At 39.9% G+C, this 19,973-nt stretch overlaps 1 protein-coding gene and 10 non-coding genes across 11 annotated transcripts; 8 read left to right on the forward strand and 3 right to left on the reverse strand.

The window, feature by feature from the left end:
* Positions 1 to 238: 238 nt before the first annotated feature.
* Positions 239 to 3,897, reverse strand: rab36 (RAB36, member RAS oncogene family). Its single transcript, XM_053329319.1, has 10 exons — positions 3,820 to 3,897; positions 2,500 to 2,591; positions 2,334 to 2,408; positions 2,087 to 2,188; positions 1,921 to 1,985; positions 1,776 to 1,827; positions 811 to 892; positions 627 to 717; positions 388 to 501; positions 239 to 300 (listed from the first exon to the last, which is right to left on the reverse strand). The coding sequence occupies exons 1-10, from the start codon at positions 3,895 to 3,897 to the stop codon at positions 239 to 241; spliced, it is 813 nt and encodes a 270-aa protein (XP_053185294.1).
* Positions 3,898 to 8,738: 4,841 nt separating this feature from the next.
* On the reverse strand, positions 8,739 to 8,810 carry trnag-ucc (transfer RNA glycine (anticodon UCC)). Its single transcript has one exon. It is a non-coding gene; the product is annotated as a tRNA-Gly (tRNA).
* A 210-nt stretch (positions 8,811 to 9,020) lies between these two features.
* trnav-aac (transfer RNA valine (anticodon AAC)) lies at positions 9,021 to 9,093 on the forward strand. The gene has a single exon. It is a non-coding gene; the product is annotated as a tRNA-Val (tRNA).
* A 623-nt stretch (positions 9,094 to 9,716) lies between these two features.
* trnak-cuu (transfer RNA lysine (anticodon CUU)) lies at positions 9,717 to 9,789 on the reverse strand. The gene has a single exon. It is a non-coding gene; the product is annotated as a tRNA-Lys (tRNA).
* A 1,177-nt stretch (positions 9,790 to 10,966) lies between these two features.
* trnan-guu (transfer RNA asparagine (anticodon GUU)) lies at positions 10,967 to 11,040 on the forward strand. The gene has a single exon. It is a non-coding gene; the product is annotated as a tRNA-Asn (tRNA).
* Positions 11,041 to 12,457: 1,417 nt separating this feature from the next.
* On the forward strand, positions 12,458 to 12,531 carry trnan-guu (transfer RNA asparagine (anticodon GUU)). The gene has a single exon. It is a non-coding gene; the product is annotated as a tRNA-Asn (tRNA).
* A 1,658-nt stretch (positions 12,532 to 14,189) lies between these two features.
* Positions 14,190 to 14,263, forward strand: trnan-guu (transfer RNA asparagine (anticodon GUU)). The gene has a single exon. It is a non-coding gene; the product is annotated as a tRNA-Asn (tRNA).
* Positions 14,264 to 15,890: 1,627 nt separating this feature from the next.
* On the forward strand, positions 15,891 to 15,964 carry trnan-guu (transfer RNA asparagine (anticodon GUU)). Its single transcript has one exon. It is a non-coding gene; the product is annotated as a tRNA-Asn (tRNA).
* A 2,502-nt stretch (positions 15,965 to 18,466) lies between these two features.
* Positions 18,467 to 18,540, forward strand: trnan-guu (transfer RNA asparagine (anticodon GUU)). The gene has a single exon. It is a non-coding gene; the product is annotated as a tRNA-Asn (tRNA).
* An 846-nt stretch (positions 18,541 to 19,386) lies between these two features.
* trnan-guu (transfer RNA asparagine (anticodon GUU)) lies at positions 19,387 to 19,460 on the forward strand. The gene has a single exon. It is a non-coding gene; the product is annotated as a tRNA-Asn (tRNA).
* Positions 19,461 to 19,681: 221 nt separating this feature from the next.
* Positions 19,682 to 19,755, forward strand: trnan-guu (transfer RNA asparagine (anticodon GUU)). Its single transcript has one exon. It is a non-coding gene; the product is annotated as a tRNA-Asn (tRNA).
* The last annotated feature ends 218 nt before the right edge of the window (positions 19,756 to 19,973 follow it).

Genomic DNA, 19,973 nt, shown 5'->3' on the forward strand with positions numbered 1-19,973 from the left:
AGATATGGCATCTGCCAAATTAAAATGCACTACTGACAGTTTCAATCCAATAATGATTTTATCGGGTTGCAGAAACACACATGGCAATTTGATGTCCTAAGGCACACTTCAGTCTAATGAGAGATGGTCAGTGGCTCTGATGTCTACAAGTGAAGCTCAGAATAGAGCCTCCTTCTGGTTCTGGTTCAGCTCTTTTCAACAGCTCTCCGTGAGAGTTTCTCTTCTCTTATTCTTTCCATCAGCAGCAGCCTCTCTTCCCATCTTGGGGTGCGGTCTCCTCCAGGTTGGCACGATCTGATTCTGACAAGACAAAACATTTTTTTTTATATTCGTATACTCTCAAGACTTCCATGAACATCAACATCTCTTTGTTGAGTCATTGCTTACTGATACTATCTCCTAGTCCGATGCCAACAGGAACACCATTCTCCATGTCCTTCAGTATGCAGTTCTCAAAGGCCAAAGCTGCCACCCTGAAGAAAAACCCCTGCACATTTTCACCTAAAAATGAGAAAAAACATCTAGTTTTTACAGTCGCCTTCAGCATTTCTCTGCTGCACTGTATTTAAGTTGCTTGTGCCTTTATGCACATAACAAACATTAAAAGGTTAAACTCTCTGTTTTACCTGTTTTGGATGAAACAGCCCAAAACTCTGCATGCATTTCTGTTGCTATCCTGACAGCATCTCTTTCTGTCCTCTGCTTTTCTTCTGCAGGCTTTAAAGGAAGACAGTGAGATGATAAAAGATAAATGTGCATGTGAACATTTTAATTGATGTAATTCAACAGAACTCTTGTCTCAGCACTCACCAGCAGGTCGCTCTTTGTACCAACCAAGAAGATGAAACAGGAGTCAGGCTCATTTTCACTCATGGCCTCCTCCAACCACTGACTAGAGAGGAAAAACAAAAAAAAATCAAAGTCATTTACAAATGACATTTTTTACATGACAGATCAGGAGTTGCAGGGTTAGTCAGGGCTAATGTTCAATACCAACTGCTTAAAAATGTCTTGGCTAACTACTGAGACTTTTTAGTAATCCAGTCTGATTATCCAGCTACAGACTTCACCACTCTAAAAGCTAAAAAGCTTTGTTCTGAAAGGAAAGGTGAATGATAGATTGGTACCATTATACTGAGAGTAGATGTAGTGGTAAATCTTCACTAGATTTCTATTGTTGTTAATGTAAGGAGCATGGAAGTTCATTCTTGACCTTTAGCATCATTGGCTGGCTCAGGTGAAAGCTCCCAAGAAATCTATTAAGTGGACCACATTTTATCTCTACATTGTGACATTCTTGTTTGTGATGTGAATCCAAACTGTGCCATTAATTACTTGATGTTCAAACATACACTGAAGTAATCCCTCATTCATTTCATGGTTACATTTGTTGATTGTAGCTAGGAATCATTACTGGGTAGATTGTTCTTTAGCTGAGGTACAGTCCATTATTCCTAGCACATGTCACAATATGTAAAATATGAGCCTGTATGTGTAATAGAGTGCAGATTGTTTTTCATGCTCATTACAATCTTAAAACCTCAGATTGTATGCAATTATCTGCTCTCTGTACTGAACCTTTTCTTCTTAGTAAATGTAACTTTTAAGTTTGGATACATACATACATCATTACTGAGCAGCTGCAGAGCGCTCACAAATAGTATTTTTTTTATTCTGGCAGTGTGACATTGTATGAAACAGGGTTATGGAACAAATACAACAATGATTCTTTATTTACAATGTCAAAGTTAAAAAGTTTAAACTCTATACCCTACCGTGTATGATCCAGGGACTTGATGTCTGCCATGTCAAAGACTGTGATAATGACTGTAAAAGAAGAGCAGGGAGTTTCCGCATTGTTCCTTTCTCCATGATGTTAAAGCTACTTATTCAAAGTCAGTCATTAGAACAATGTCTTACCCTGTGCACCTCTGTAGTATGCAGAAGCGATGCATTTGAATTTTTCCTGCCCAGCAGTATCCCAGCTATATAATGAAAAAAGGAAGCGATTGGGTATGCAGAGCAGAAGCCGAAGTATTCTCAAGCGATGTATGCATGATTGAATTCTTGAAAACAAACTACTCACATCTGAAGAGAGAAAGGTACTCCAGATATCTCAAACCTCTCGATCTCAAAATCCACTCCTATGGTGGCCTTGTAGTCTCTTTCAAATACATCCTTACAAAACCTGAAAACAGCAAAAAGCAAATTCAGTTTTTTCCACCACCAGAAGACATGAACAAACTGCAATAAGGGGTTGCAAGACATGGACATGGCTTCATTTTTCAAGGGTTACAAGTTAAGTCAAGATTGGCTACCTATCAATGACGTACCTATTTATAAGACAAGTCTTTCCCACATTAAGGTCTCCAACAACCACCACTTTTGACATTTTCTGTCGGTCCCACCTTTAAAGAAAGGAAATGTATTATTCAATAAGAGACATGCTTTGAATGTGATGTTTAAAATACAGCTGAGAATGATGCATCAAAGACTCACGGCTGATTCCTGACAGCTCTGTCTTTACAGGCTGCTTTAGTCTGAATGTCCCAGTCTATCTTCAGCTGCACACAAGCTGCAGGTGTGTAACACTGAAAAGAACAACAGCATATAGTACTGACATTTACTCTGCACACCTGTTATAAAAATATATCGTATTATATGTCTGAATTTGTATCATAATGTATGAGTCAACAGGTATCTTGCTGGGTACTACGTGTTGTCATGCAAAGATAATTCCTTAGTAACTCCACTATGCTGCATGTGTCAATATTTCACTGTAACTGGGAAACAATAAACTGGGCTGAGTCAATCTCTGATAACAAGAAACACACTTAAACTGGCCACTATGGTACTGCAACATCTTACAGCTTTCACTTTTGTGTAATTTATGAATCAAAATATTCTGGATATATTTAGAGCTGCAGCTAACGATTACTATTTTTTTATTAATTCATCTGACTATTATTTTCTTGATTAATGAAGTGAAAAATGTAATTTTCTGTTTCCAGAAGCCCAAGATGATGCATTCAAATGTCTTGTTTTGTCCCAACCTACAGTTTACAACCTAAAGATATTCAACTTACTGTTATTTGAAAATAACTTGAAAATTATTTGAATATATTGAAAATTATCAGAATAGTTGCAGATTAATTTAATAGCTGACAACTAATCGATTCACTGAGTAATAGTTGCAACTCTAGGTGTAGTTTGCTGTTGCCAAAAAGATGAAGGTCAGCTTGAGTTTGCAGGTGATACATTGCACCTGCAAAATTGTGTGCTTTTATCATAAGACTTTGGACCTTTTCAATGGCAGTTAAAATGGAAGGAAACTGACTTTATGGTGGATTAATGATTATTTAAAACAAACTTTTTGACCTACTTTCACATTTTTAAATCTATTCTTGTACTTGCATATATTCTATGTAGAACCACTGGGTGTTTCCTAAGACAGACTACACTGAGAACCTGTGACGCTGTAGAAGCCAAAGTTGCAGACAAAATCAAAGGTTCCTGTAAAAAACGGTGCCTTAATGTATTATTTGGAGATGACCCAGAAAGCATAAAGATACAGTTCATTGGCAAAAGCTCTGATAGGATAGCTGGCTGTAACAGCCCATAATTACCCTGATCTGACAGTGATTTGGCCATCTGAGAAAGTTAGATAGAATGCCACAGGTTCCTAATAAACTTCAGGTCTTCTAGACAGTGCCGCCTCTACCATTCTCACTCTCACAGTGGTAATGAGCCTATATTACACTTACTATATATACTGCTCATTTTATTAGTGACAAAAGAGTCTGTCTGATAATGATTTACCTTCGGCAATTCCCAGATGACCCTGTCGTTGCCGATGGGCGGTGGGAATGGCATCATCCCATTCCTGTTATCCTGCATGATGACCTGTGAGGGAATGTGTAACAGCAGTTAGCGCAGTTGATCTAATTCAGTGAAATAACCAGTGTTCCTTTAACATGTGTGTGCTTTTTCTTTCTAGAGGTCACATGTTCTCCTAACCAAATACAAAATCTGATTCATCCCAACATTTAGCTTGAGTGGAGCTACACACAGTGTGTACAGTGTGTGTGTGTGTGTGTGTGTGTGTGTGTGTGTGACAGGCACAGCTGGTAACTAGTGTGTAACAGTGATAATAACATCCATATATATTTGATGGTTGATGGTTTGAGGGCAGAAGACACTGGTAGGGACATTGATGTCTTTCAGGATGTGGCTGCAGCATCAAGCCATCACTATAAGGTTGACTTTTGCCTTCAAAATGAAAGCACGTTTACTAAAGACGAAGCAAATATACGTTCACTATTTAACACATACGTTATTACCACTTCTACTGTCATTTTATGTTTTTAATTTACAGCCCCTGCTTTAAAATTGTGTCGCACTATTCTGTAAACCAGCCGTAGCTTGTAGGTAAGTTTTTAATTTGTAGGTTCTGAACGGAAGTATTGCCACAGTTTGTTTACCGTGACAGTATAGGCGGCTGGCACTGACACCGCAACCAACTACTGCATGCTATCTCACCTTTGTCTGCTTTTTTACCCTTAAACATGTCTTGCTGTTACACTGTGACTCAGTTCAGAAGCTCTGTGAAAGAATTATACTCACCGTAAATGAAATAACGTCGAATATCCCCCTCTGTCTTCCTGACTGGGGACTCTGCTGCAGCTGCAAGACCCGACGCTGTTGGAAGATGAGCTCGTTTCCATGACAACCATGTTGCGCCTGTGTCACGTGATACGTTGATTTTTATTGCACGTGGTTGAAAACGAGGTCCCTCACAGGGGTCCCCTAAAATCACTGTCAAAGCAAAGATTTTTTTTTTTTTTTTTTTTTTGATGTAATATGCCTTTAATGCCAAAACTATAATACAGTGAACAGGTAGCCTATAATAGAAGTAAGTTGTTTATTGGGACGTTACCACTTGATGTACCGATACAGAGTTAGTTTATAGTTCATTTGCATCTGCAGTTCTCAGTAGGTCAATCATACAACGTATAACAGGACAATAACAAACAGTGCAAAGCAAAAAACACACAATACACATACAAAATACAAAGCTGCACACAATATCACATCACATACAATGTAGAGTCAGTGGTCACAATACACCTGCACAGATTGTAATCCATTCCCTCATTTACTGCAATGATATTAATACAGTATAATGCACAAAACATGATCACTACACACAGTGTGAACCCAGGGTGCAACCGAGTCCAGCTGTCAGCATGTAAACAGTTTTAGCAATATAATAATAATTGCAACATTATTACATTGCTGGCCAAATAAATATGGTAGTACGATAGCCAAATACATCTGTCATCTGTCCAGTCCTGCTGTGTGCCCAAGCAAGTGTCTTTTCAAGTATGGGTCAAAACTGTTATATCAGCCAAACACATACACACACACCTGCATAACCTAACCCACTAAGCTGATTTATCATTTACTGCATAAGTAAGTCATTCTGATATTTCCTACCTGACAGTATGTGTTACCCATGGTTTAAGCATAGTATGATGGGTAGTAGGTCATTCTGATAGATATTTCCAGCATGACAGGATGCGCTACACTACTTGACGGGATGAACTACCATGATTTCTTTAAGGTAGGTTATTGGTAGGTCATCCTGAGGAGGTAGGGAAACTTTTCAGAACACCCCTTTCTCAATGGGTATTGAAAAGTGTATTAAAAGTGTTTTTAGTTCAATTTTATTTGCAATCATTTTCCTAGAGTAGTGAAAAGTTAGCTCCACTGTCCCAGAGTTTGCAGAGCCATAGAACAAAAGTGGAGTAATTGCACCATCTTGTGGTGTCACAGTGTCTATCATAAATCTCAGTTTCCCCACTCTAAATTCTAATACAAGAAGAAAAATCCTACTTTAATGATGAAAGAAACACAGCTATCTTCTTTTTTAGTTAATCTTTTTTCTTTAAACCTATAAGAATATAAAGTGTCTCTCTCTCCATTAACTTCATATTTATATATTTCTTTACGCTATATATTTCTCATTTCAAAGCATTAAACATATTTTTAAATGACTTTGATGAGGAAATAATATCTTAACAATATGATAACTTTAAACTCTTTGAAATGTCATTAGGTGAGATATCACTGTCATCATTATAAAATGTGCAGGGATTGCATGATTTTCTCCGAGTTTCCAATCTGGGACATCTGGTGCTTTTTACTAGGCAGCCTTATAGTACTCCTATGATGGAGTAATAATAAATAGCCCTCAATGTTCTATGTTCAAACTGATAAAACACAACTTAATAACAAATTAGCACAATATAAACTACAAATTTGTGATTAATCACACTAAGTGGACCGAAAACACCATGGAATAAACATGTCATAACATGTCATAGCTAAAACACGGTAATACAGTAAATGAATGTAACTATATTAGGGTGAGTTAACCTGCAGGTGTGTAATACTGATGCACTTGAAGGCGCTCTCTGGTCATGTGATTGTGTGTTGGTGAAAGTGTTGCTGGGAGCGGACCATGGAGCGGACAAGCTGCGAAATGTTTGTTATAAGGACGTCACATGAAGTTGTCCGTGAAATAAATCAAAATAGACGACACAGTTTAGTTTTTATTCCCAGTAAACTGTGTTACAAACTATTTTCGTCAATTGGAGATTGGGACATCTGCTGAATTAGGAAACGAAGTGAACAGGTTTGTCGACGCTCACTTGATGCTAACGCTTAGCAAAATTAAGCTAACACAATTAGCCAATGAAGTGGTGTAGCTTAAACTGAGTTTTCCTCCAACTTGCATGACATTCGACTGCGTACTTGAAAGGGTTATTTTTTTAAACTTGGCTAACAAATAGCTTAGCTAAGTGGGCTTGATAACGTGAAATAGTGGTAGCATATTGCTAGCATTGTGCTACAAACGTTTTTTTAACCGGTTAAACGACACTGTCTAATTCCTGGGACACTCTAGGTAAGGCAAGGTAATGCAGCTTTATTTATATAGCGCATTTCATACCAAGGAGCAACGCAATGTGCTTTACATAAAAACAAACATTCAACAGTAAGAATTGGAAACAAAAAATATACAATGTGAAAAATAATATTAAAACCCAATAATAGTAAAATTCGAAACATTAAAAGATACAATTATCTTATGGATAAAATGGGGGTGCCTGGTGAGAGGTTGCACTTAACATTTTGCTGATGGGAGCACAGTTATGTTAACTATTAATGACATGACATATTTCTGATTTACAGTGAATATTGGGCAACAACTGGACACTTATATAAACATTTTTTTCTTTCAAAATAGCAATTTATGGCTGAACCCAGAGATGGAAGAAAGATCCAAGAGTAGTTCATCCAACAAGTGAACATCTAATGGGTGAGTAAGCCCTCTGTGGCCAAGTTTTATATATTTAATAATTTAGTAATTTCTGCAGCATTAAAAGGTTTCACTCTCCTGTTGTGCTTTTGATAGGACAGTCTCCTTACTGAATGAGAATAACAATTCATGTTGACTGACATTTATAACTCGATGCAGAATCATGCACATCAATATTTGCACTGCATCTAAGAAACACTTGTTTCCTCCACCCCTCCATAAGGAGGACATGTTGTTAAACTGGTTCAGTGCAACAACACACACAGGCTATGGTTTGTTTCTTTATTGATCAGTAAAAATATCTTTAATGGTTGTTATTCCTTGTTATGTTTACACTCACTGCACATCAGGTTATAATTGTGTACTTACTGGAATAGCAAACAAATGTACAGAGGCACAGATGGAGTTATTGGCTCTGCTTGCTTCTGAAGTTGTCACTCGATTAAAAATTGAGGTAACAGCTGAAGCAATACATTTCACAAGTATGCACCCAAATAGAATAACATAGTTTGTCTTTGCAGTATTGTGTTAGTCCTATTCTCACTAGCAATTTCATTAATACTACCATCACTGTTAACGTTTGGACTGATACTAATTTTTCAGTATCACAAGTACTACTGTTGTTAGCACTGCCAGTGCTATAATGCTAATACTACCAATAATTACAGCTACATTTACTATCAGTGTTTGTGCTGCTGTTGTTACGGATAGTAATGCTGCTGCTGCAGCAGCAGCTACTAATAATACTGCTAGTGGTAGTTGTACTGCTATTTCTGTTACTGTTATATTAGTAGCAGTAGTAATATTACAATTTGGGTCATTAGTGCTGGTTTCAGTTGTGTAAGTGCTGCAGTGTGTGTTGGTCAGCCATTCTTGTTTGATACTGCTTTACTTTGCTGCTCCACTCCGCTAATGTGAATTTTCTAAATGACTGAGTTGAAAGTTCACAGTATGGAGTCTGTGCTCCCATGCTAACAGGCACTGACAGAGAACAGAGAACAGAGTAGAGGAGGGGGAGACGCAGAGGCAACAATACCCTAGTCTTGGGATACCAGGCAATCTGAGATCTCCCAGCCTACCAATTGCCTGGGGATTTCAGAATGCAAGTTAGTTGCTTGAACAGCCACTAACAAACCTACAGCCCTCACATTTAGTTAAGGGCATGCCTTAACTATGCTCTCCCACCATTCTCCTCCCTGGTGAACTCAAGCATTCAGAGGAAACATTGCTACTACTCCTCAGTGCTTTTATATAGTACTTGTACTGGTGCCGTCAGTGATACCCATTGTGTTAGTATAATGAGAATTAGATTAAATGTATAATCAATGAGTAGAAAGGGTTAAAATGAAAAAGGGTTTGCGTTGGCCGGGAATCGAACCCGGGTCAACTGCTTGGAAGGCAGCTATGCTAACCACTATACCACCAACGCTTGGTAACTAGTTATGTCATAACTCTTTAAATTACGCAACCATAGGGTGCAACTGGGCATTTGTTTTTCAGTACACAACACTGCACGTTCATTCCATAAAACGTCTTATTTCATTTCAATGGCATCAGATCCATGATCTGTTAAGATGTGGTGTTATGCTGCTGACAAGCCTCCGTATTTAATCTTACTCACCAGATGATTGTGGCACCAGTTTCCGTAGTGTAGTGGTTATCACGTTCGCCTAACACGCGAAAGGTCCCCGGTTCGAAACCGGGCGGAAACACTTTTGACTTTCACAAGTGTGTAGCAAGGAACTTGACTTTAGTTTCCAGTGGCTCTCAAAGGACTCTGATATATTATACTGAAGGATACATATACTGGAGACTTACAGGTGAACAAGTACAGCAGACTAACAGAGAAAAGCAGATATAAACACAAAGCTACTACTAGGCAAAAAGGTAGAAGAAGAGCAAGAAAATAGTACATATAAAATGAAAGTATATACACACAACAACATACAATATGTATATACAGGTCAAACTATCATGGTAAACTATGTTAGTGCAAATAGTAAGGGTAAAGGGATGAGTATTGTTTTATCAGTACTACTGGTCTTATCAATCCACTTCAGGTTTTGGGGAATTATAGGTCTCAGATACCTGAAGTATTCCACAGTCGGCATAATGCTGTTGAGCTTGTTGAGGGATTTCCTCCTGAAGTCTAATGTCATCTCCATGAATGTGTTCAGCTTCAGTGTTGCGAGTCAACCATAGGGCCAGTTGTGTTTCTCTTAATTTAAGATTTTGATCTTATATGTAGTGCATTCCTATTTATTCAGTAGCAGTAGAATATTGAGTATGGAAAATGTACATCACAATCATAAATGTGGAGGGGGGAAAATGGTAGCGCCCAACGTGGGGCTCGAACCCACGACCCTGAGATTAAGAGTCTCATGCTCTACCGACTGAGCTAGCCGGGCATGTGTCACTCAGAAAATATGAGTATTTTTATTCCTGCACCAATAATGTCCTCGTCTGTTTAAGATCCAATCTTATCATCCTTTCATGGTAGTCACTTTCTGATGTGAGACTGGATGTAGGCATATTATGCAGGGTAGGACATTGGACATCACAAATCATGTCCTTTCTCTCCATTGTGATTGGATTACGTATGATAGGAGAACAATGCTCAAGCAACTACTCAAAGTAAGTAAACATTTTTCATATACAGTATATTCCCATCATTATATTTCCATCATTTTATCATTTTGTTATTGAGTGCCACATTATGTTATATGGCCACTTCAGTCAGAATAGCTAGCAATATATAACGCTACCAAATTTACATTTACATTATCTTTAGATGAGCACAAAACGTAAGAGCCACAAGGCCATGGAAGAGGTGATGGTGGGGCTGAGGTAAGAGACCACCCCCAATTCATCAAAAGTGGTATGACCTCTATCAGAAGGTAAAGTGTATCAAAATATGATAAGTGATAAGATTATTCTTTATTGTCTCTTGGGAGAAATTTGCCTCGGGTATACAGGTTGCATAGCAGCACACATACACATTATTATTCATATACATGTACAATAAAACTACTAAAACTATTTTGTTAGGACCTTGAATTGACTCCATTCATTTTTATAACCTTAATCGTAACTAATTTATGCCTAACCTTAACATAACCTTAACTGACACCTTACCCCCAACCAAGATGTCAGAAATGATGTTTTGCCACATTAGGACCAGGCTTTGGTCCTGATGACAAGGTCAGTGTTTATACCAAAAATGGTCCCCACAAATAAAAAAAACACACACCAGACCATGGTCATTTTTGAGGACATTATGTAGTCTAGCATTCATTTTCTGGAGCCCCAACCCTAACCTTAAGTTAACCATAACCATAGCCATAGCCCTTTCCTAAATGGAGACATGGCTTTTATCCCCAATTGCACAAGTTGTCCTCAATGTCCTCAAACATAGCCTATGACAGAGCGCATGCATACATACTCTCTCTTTGTTTTTAGTAGTTTGATTAGTAGTCTTCCCCAAACTGAATTTACACTTATTGAAGAAAAATTCAGTCCATATGCAGAGCATGTACATTTCAGCTTTCACATATATATTCCACTTGTGAGTGAAATAGGGCATCTGTCTCTGTGGCGCAATCGGTTAGCGCGTTCGGCTGTTAACCGAAAGGTTGGTGGTTCGAGCCCACCCAGGGACGGGAAGTCATTTTATTGAGAGAATGTTGAGTGTATTCTACAAATAGTAAATCAATCCTTGTCAGTCATGAATTGTTTATAACAAAAACAATCCTTAGTCAAATCTGTGGGCAAATAAAGAGGAGTAGTACTTCTTGTATGCGGGGAGGAATGACAGTGATGAGTGTTTTAATGATACCAATACTCTTAATTGATAGTGTTTACCAGTTCAATGTGTACTCAATACAGCGGTTTTCAGTTTCCATTGATACCTGTGTTGTCAGCTTTTGTAACCATTCTTGACACCGTTTTACTATCACTGCTATACGTGTACTCCGGAGTTGCACTGTGTGTATGGACAGTGGGGGGAGGGTAGAGCTGTAACGCACCCTTGTGCAAACACAGCCTGACAGTGGCAGAGGAAGGGAGAAAAAAGAGACAAGAAAGTACTTACAAGTATAAATTACTCAAATATCTCTTTTATTCTTCTGTTCTGTTTGCTTTTTATTTTACTTTTTAGTCACTTAGAACCGGTCCCACATTCAGAAAGGTTCAGCTGTAATCCCTGGGGGAGGGGAGGTTGGGTACATGGAATATGAGCTCTTAAAGTAACAGCTAGGTATCGTGAGGGCAGAAGGAGTGCAGTACTTTGTGGTTGCAAGGATACTGGATAGAATGGCTCTAAAATGCGGTGTTTCATTCTGGGTGTAAAGAGAGTAGCTTACAGTAACAGTAGCAACTTAATGTTACGCAAGAGGAGATAACTGCCTTGTGACAACATTGAGTGGCTTGGAGAATCTAAAATCTAGTGGATAAAAAAGTTCATTTAGAACACTGCTTAATGTGTAGCATCACACACAGATCCAAACACAACATGATGCCCCACATCAACATATTATGGCACATTCCCCCCAATAAGACCTGTAATCCCCCTACCCCTAAAAAACACACACAAACACACACATATATAGGTTTGCGCAACTATTTTGTTAGGACCTTGAATTGACTCCATTCATTTTTATAACCTTAATCGTAACTAATTTATGCCTAACCTTAACATAACCTTAACTGACACCTTACCCCCAACCAAGATGTCAGAAATGATGTTTTGCCACATTAGGACCAGGCTTTGGTCCTGATGACAAGGTCAGTGTTTATACCAAAAATGGTCCCCACAAATAAAAAAAACACACACCAGACCATGGTCACTTTTGAGGACATTATGTAGTCTAGCATTCATTTTCTGGAGCCCCAACCCTAACCTTAAGTTAACCATAACCATAGCCATAGCCCTTTCCTAAATGGAGACATGGCTTTTATCCCCAATTGCACAAGTTGTCCTCAATGTCCTCAAACATAGCCTATGACAGAGCGCATGCATACATACTGTCATTTCAGCTTTCACATATATATTCCACTTGTGAGTGAAATAGCGCATCTGTCTCTGTGGCGCAATCGGTTAGCGCGTTCGGCTGTTAACCGAAAGGTTGGTGGTTCGAGCCCACCCAGGGACGGGAAGTCATTTTATTGAGAGAATGTTGAGTGTATTCTACAAATAGTAAATCAATCCTTGTCAGTCATGAATTGTTTATAACAAAAACAATCCTTAGTCAAATCTGTGGGCAAATAAAGAGGAGTAGTACTTCTTGTATGCGGGGAGGAATGACAGTGATGAGTGTTTTAATGATACCAATACTCTTAATTGATAGTGTTTACCAGTTCAATGTGTACTCAATACAGCGGTTTTCAGTTTCCATTGATACCTGTGTTGTCAGCTTTTGTAACCATTCTTGACACCGTTTTACTATCACTGCTATACGTGTACTCCGGAGTTGCACTGTGTGTATGGACAGTGGGGGGAGGGTAGAGCTGTAACGCACCCTTGTGCAAACACAGCCTGACAGTGGCAGAGGAAGGGAGAAAAAAGAGACAAGAAAGTACTTACAAGTATAAATTACTCAAATATCTCTTTTATTCTTCTGTTCTGTTTGCTTTTTATTTTACTTTTTAGTCACTTAGAACCGGTCCCACATTCAGAAAGGTTCAGCTGTAATCCCTGGGGGAGGGGAGGTTGGGTACATGGAATATGAGCTCTTAAAGTAACAGCTAGGTATCGTGAGGCCAGAAGGAGTGCAGTACTTTGTGGTTGCAAGGATACTGGATAGAATGGCTCTAAGAATAATTGGAAAAACAACAAATAGCTAGATCCAGGCCTCTATCCAATCTCTATTTTTGCACCAAAGATTCTGGCATGTTTGCATTGGATTGCATTAAATAAACACTCTAATTTTTAAACGGCATCATCAAATGACAACTGTGTTATAATCTTAGACAGGAAGAGAAGTAAATCAAAGAAATGTCAAGAGACTGAGACCTACACAACCACCTGAAATATGAGAAAAAGGTCTGGAAAACTTTAAGAAATCCCCATTGCCTGACCACTCAAACATCCAGCAGAGCTGTAAGAAGACTATGGCGGCCATGATTTATTACCTTTGTTAGCCAAATAACTGCATCACTGCAAAACAATGGATCAGAGTTTTGCTAAATAAATAATACTGAATGTCTTCTTTCCACATTTTTTCTGTGTTGTATTGTGTGCTCTAACTCTCCAGAAATGGCAGTAATGTTAAAAACTCATCATTATAAGGCCACAACAGATTTATGATCAAGCTGAGCCATGGGATCATACATGAGCCTGACAGTTCATTTTTAGCAGTAATGACTTAACCATGAACAGTCTCAGCGTACAGATAGTATTTCCTCTGGATTATATTGCACTGCACAGCAGTTTATAGTACTCTGGACAAGATTTGCAGCTCTAGACTTTTATCACAGCAGCAATCGTTTGTGCCAGTCACCAGGTAAATAGAAGAAATAAGGCATTCACATTACTGTGCTTGCTTTGCTGCATGAGATCATGTTTGGGGCTGACAGACATTGAGCAAGGGTGTTGGGCTCTGCCAGGGTTGTGCCGTAGTCAACAACTTATGATTTTCAGAGGGAGTTTGAGAGTCAGCACATCCTTGTCTGCTAGAAAATGGTGAATAGTTCCCTTCAAATTGGGAGAGCATGACAATTATGCTTTATCGGTCACAGCATGCAAGGTAGAGAATGAGATTGAAAGGAAGATTTATGTGACATATTGTCCTTGAATAAAGGGGTGGTACCTGTCTCTGTGGCGCAATCGGTTAGCGCGTTCGGCTGTTAACCGAAAGGTTGGTGGTTCAAGCCCACCCAGGGACGATTGTATGTTTTCCAGAGGAAATGAAGTGTAACAATTTTATTGTGCATTTGCAAGCATCAAAAAATAATTGTTTAATCAAATTTGTGGCTATATGTGCAGCATTTTTCCCAGTATGTTCTATGAACACTGTTACGAGCCAAATAATGATATGGCTGCCACTGTAATAATGCAGGAGCTGTAGTGGATGTCACTACCCTGGAGCCATGTACAATAAAGCATTGCATGATGATCATACATGCATACATAAGTTAAATATTTTACACACATTTTCACTGTGGCTAGTACAAATGGGGTTGTAACAAACCTTCAGGGAAGGCTGAAAAACCATAGTGTGGACACAGTGGAACGCTAGTCTAGACTTTTGACCATTCACATGTACCTCCTCAACTTGACTGACAGGGTACCCACTGTGACCCAACTGAATCATGATAAAAATGAAAATCAGGTGGTAATAGCCTAATGACAAATTTAACATGCACAGTTAAATGCACATTTCTAGTCTAAATTTATTTTATATTATACTGAACTACTTTGTACTAATAATAATAACAACAATGAATGCATTGTATTTATAGGCACCTTTCAAAGTACTGAGGACACCTCACAAGACAAAAAACAACAACAGTACATCAAACATAATAAAATCCGCAAACATTGGAGTGGAAGTTAGTACAATTTTACAATTTAATTTAAAATTTGAGCTAAGGTAAGTTCTAAATAGCTGCTAACGTTGCTTTCATCATGTGTTTTCCATCACTCAGTGGATGGTCCACCAGAGAGGATAGTCGGAGTGAACGCAACAGACTCACTCTTCAACTCATCAAATCTTTTCTCCCCACCTGCATTCCATGAAGACATGCCCTACTCTGCCTCTGATTGGCTAGTACTCATTGCCTTTGTTGGTTGGGTTTAGGCATAAGGAATGTGATGGTTAGGGTAAAAATATTAGAGAATGTGTGTTGTCACAGAATGTGGGTTGGAATAAAAATAACATCTTCAACTCATCTATCACTATAGGTGCTGTCAAGAAGAACAAAACAAAGATCTTCAAGATTACTTTAATCAACTCAAAAATGCAAAATGCTTGTAAATTGTCACAATTACTGGAACGTTTTGATGTCCTGCGCAAAGTCCACTCCATTAGATCAAAAATAACAGTGTAGGTACTAATATGTTTGTCAAGTAATACTACTGTAACTGCCTGCAGGAATGTTTTTCAAATCATTTGCTTTTTAATGTCCAGGGTAGTTATTGTGTGCACCAGCAACTAGCAGGTCGTGTCTAAGAGCCATGAGAAACTCATGTTAACACCACTGCAATCCCACTCTTACAATAGCTGTATTTACGTGCACTGAAGTAATCAGATTACAATTAGCTTTCTCAAGTAAGCTTATTTCTTATACTTTGCATAGCAACCAACGTCAGCTTAGTTGTCATGTGTACATAAGTATATCTACAATATTATCCCTGGGAGCATCAGTGCATTATCTACTAGCGCAGCCCTAACCCCTTTATGAAGACCATATTCAGACCAGGTGGTGCAGTGGTGCTGCAAAAATGTTGAATAAGGGTAGTGTGTTTAGGTTTACAAAGAGATGTTTTTCTTGTCTGTAAACTGTGGTATCTGTCTCTGTGGCGCAATCGGTTAGCGCGTTCGGCTGTTAACCGAAAGGTTGGTGGTTCAAGCCCACCCAGGGACGGCAGAATAGTTTTCAGTCAGAGTATGGAGTGTTAGAAATGTAGTCTGCTGCTTTAGGCAGTATGTGTCCTTGCCAGTCAGCCACAAATTAATAATAAGAAGTGCCATATTAACAGAATTTGTGGAGCAATGTTTCCCGTATACTGGGAGTGTTCTTTCAAGTGTTGTATGTTATGTGAATGCTGTTGCTGGGAAAATAACAAAATGGCCACCAACATGCAGTGTTTTTGGCTGCAAAACCCCCCGAAATACCCAGAGTGATGGAGCTGATTGGAGTTGTACAGCTTTGCCATGAGGGAGGACAAAGGGGGAGGATATTTCTCTTCATTCTGTAACGTTGCTTATCAGTGAGCGTGAGATAGAGAAAGAGATTGACCGGAAGATTGATGTGGTGTAATAGTAATATAGGCAGAGGTTTTTCTGATTATTATTTTGTATTGTCTGTCTCTGTGGCGCAATCGGTCAGCGCATTTGGCTGTTAACTGAAAGGTTGGTGGTTCAAGCCCACCCAGGGACGGGAAAATAGTTTTCAGTGAGAATATGGAGTGTAACAACTGTATTCTGCAATTGCACACAGTTCATAATTCCTTGTTGTTCACAAACTGTCAAGAAGAAGTGCCATCTTCCTCAAATGTGGAGCAAGTGTTGTATGTTACACTGTTTGTGTAACATACAACACTTGAAGCATGGCTCCACTTACAGAGTCAACTTTTGGAGCAATGCAGACCAACATTGCGCTACAGTGGCCAAACAGCTGAAGCTCCATGAAGGAGGACAAAGATGTTACCAGTAGGATGGGAGGATATCTCTCTTCATTTGCAATGTTAAAAGTAAAGACCATTTAAAAGCCCATCTTTTTAAATGAAAGTTAGACTTTCCTGTCAACTACCCGATTACTATCTAGTAACTTACTGGATGACATCATGTTTGGGACTGACAAAAGTTGAACAAGGGTGAATCTGGACATTGTTTTGTGTGTTTACCACAGGATTGCATCTCTGCTTTTGGGAATGTGGTTCTGCTGGCCATGGTGCCCCGCTGTAAAGTGGTGAATAATTCCCTTCAGGTTGAGAGAGAGTGACAACTAGTTTGTGATTTCTGTCACTGTGGCGCAATCGGTTAGCGCATTCGGCTGTTAACCGAAAGGTTGGTGATTCGAGCCCACCCAGGGACGGGAGAATAGTTTTCAGTTGAGTGTATTCTCTAATTGCAAGCAGGAAATAATTCTCGTCACAATTTCATTAGCAATCCTTTTTTTTGGGTCCTTTCAGCACAGATGCCTATGCTATTTTTAGACTAATCATGAGTGATATAATCTCCATCAGTTGTTTGCAATGTACCACACTACTGTCAAAATTAAATAATTTATTAGCAAAATAATGTAACAATAACTTGTTTCAGTAGTCAATTGGAAACTTACTGTAAACAAAAGAATCATCTAGTGTTTTGTAACTGCAGTGTGCACTCTTCTTCCGTCCGTCCGTCCGTCTTCTGCTGCTTATCCAGGGTTGGGTCGCTGGGGCAGCAGCCTAAGCAGGGAAGCCCAGATTTCCCTCTCCCCAGCCACTTCATCCAGTTACTCCCGGGGGATCCCGAGGCGTTCCCAGGCCATCCGAGAGACATAGTGTATCCAGCGTGTCCTGGGTCTTCTGCAGGGTCTCTTCCCAGTGGGATGTGCCCTGAACACCTCACCAGGGAGGCGTCCTGGAGGCATCCTAACTAGATGCCTGAGCCACCTCATCTGGCTCCTCTCAACGCGAAGGAGCAGCGGGTCTACTCTGAGCTCCTCCCGGATGTTCGAGCTTCTCACCCTGTCTCTAAAGGAGAGCCCAGCCACCCTATGGAGGAAGCTCATTTCGGCTACTTGTACCCACAATCTTGTTCTTTCGGTCACTACCCAAATGCTCATAACCATAGGTGAGGGTAGGAACGAAGATCGACTGGTAAATCAAGAGCTTTGCCTTTCGACTCAGCTCCCTCTTCACCATGACAGATCCGCCTGTCGATCTCACGCACCATCCTTCCGTCACTCGTGAACAAGACCCCAAGGTACTTGAACTCCTCCACTTGGGACAGGATCTCATCCCCGACCTGGAGAGTGCACTTCACCGTTTTCCGGCTGAAGACCATGGACTTGGATTTAGAGGTGCTGATTTTCATCCCAGCCGCTTCACACACTGCGATGAACCAATCCACAAGCACACCTTCCGGTCCCCCTTCTTAAAAAGAGGGACCATCACCCCAGTTTGCCAATTCAGAGGCACTGCCCCCAATGTCAACACAATGCTGCAGAGTCGTATCAACCATGACAGCCCCACAACATCCAGGGCCTTGAGGAACTCGGAGCAGATCTCACCTGAGACACCGGATGGTGGTCCATAACCTCTTCGAAACTGTCCGGAAGTCATTCTCCATGGCCTCACCGAACTCCTTCCATGTCCTGGTTTTTGCCGCAGTGACCGCTGCAGCTGCACTCCGCTTGGCACATCTACATCATACATCAGTCTCTGTGGCGCAATCGGTTAGCGCGTTCGGCTGTTAACCGAAAGGTTGGTGGTTCGAGCCCACCCAGGGACGGGAGAATAGTTTTCAGTGAGGACACAGAGTACAAATGTATTCTGCAATTGCAATTATTAAATTCAAACTAACAATAATAATAAGCACCATGTCAATCAAAATCAATCACTTCATTCTGTGTAAGTTACATTAACACTGTTGCTGGCAAAATAACAAAATGGTCATCATCGTGCAGGAGTTTTTTGCCGCAAAAAAACCCCTCAAAGTCTCGAGTTAACTTTTGGAGACCGATATTACACTGCAGCTGATAATCAAACTGATTGTAGCTGTACAACCTTGCCATGAGGGAGGACAAAGTTGTTACCAGGAGGGAGGGAAGATATTTTGTTTCATTTGATAATGCTAAACATAAAATCCATTTAAAAGTCCAACATTTAAAACGAAAGTTAGCCTTTCCTGTTGGCTTCCTGGTTACCATGTAGTGCCTTACTGTATGACATGTTTGAGTTGACAATGGTTGAACAAGGGTGTTGGGCTCTGACGTGGATGAGATGTTACGCAGCCAACAACTTTAGATTTTCATGAAAAGAATCTGGACATCATGTTTACCACAGGATTGCATCTCTCCTTTATGTGGAGAATGTGGTTCTGCTGGCTGCAACGATCTGTGATTTCCACTCTGCACTGGTGCACGTGGGTGAAGATTTGAGAGTCAGCATGTCCTTGTGTGAGGCAATAGTGCCCTGCTGTAAAATGGTGAATAGTTCCCTTCAGGTTGGGAGAGAATGCTAAGGTATTCTTATCAGTGAGAGTAAGATAAACAATGACATAAACAGGAAGGTTGATGTGGTGGGAACAGTAGCAGGCCACAGGTTCAGGTTTTTCTGATGAATTGACTCAATATCTGTCTCTGTGGCGCAATCGGTTAGCGCGTTCGGCTGTTAACCGAAAGGTTGGTGGTTCAAGCCCACCCAGGGACGGGAGAGTAGTTTTCACTGAGAACAATTGTATTCAAGGAGTAGATATTGAAGTTTGTGGAGCAGTATTTCCAGTATACTGGAAGTGTTGTTTGTTGCAGGAACACTGTTGCTCGGAAAATTACGAAATGGCCAATCACAGCTGACAAGACAGTTTGACAAATTGATGTGGTGTAAACAGTAATACAGGGCCATATCTTTCTTGTGAACAAGATGTGGCATCTGTCTCTGTGGCGCAATCGGTTAGCGCGTTCGGCTGTTAACCGAAAGGTTGGTGGTTCGAGCCCACCCAGGGACGGGTGATTATTTTTCAGAGTACATGGAGTGTAATGGTTGTATTCTGCAATTGCAAGCAGTAAATATATCCTTGCCAGTTAGTCCCCAACTGCCATATTTAGTCAAATTTGTGCCTATATGTGGAGCAATGTTTCTTGTATGCTGGGACTATTCTTTCTTTTTTATGTCATGTAAACACTGTTGTCAGGCAAATAGCAACACAATGGTCACCATGACATT

Source organism: Scomber japonicus, chromosome 12 (genome assembly GCF_027409825.1).
Source record: "Scomber japonicus isolate fScoJap1 chromosome 12, fScoJap1.pri, whole genome shotgun sequence".
Taxonomy (NCBI): domain Eukaryota; kingdom Metazoa; phylum Chordata; class Actinopteri; order Scombriformes; family Scombridae; genus Scomber; species Scomber japonicus.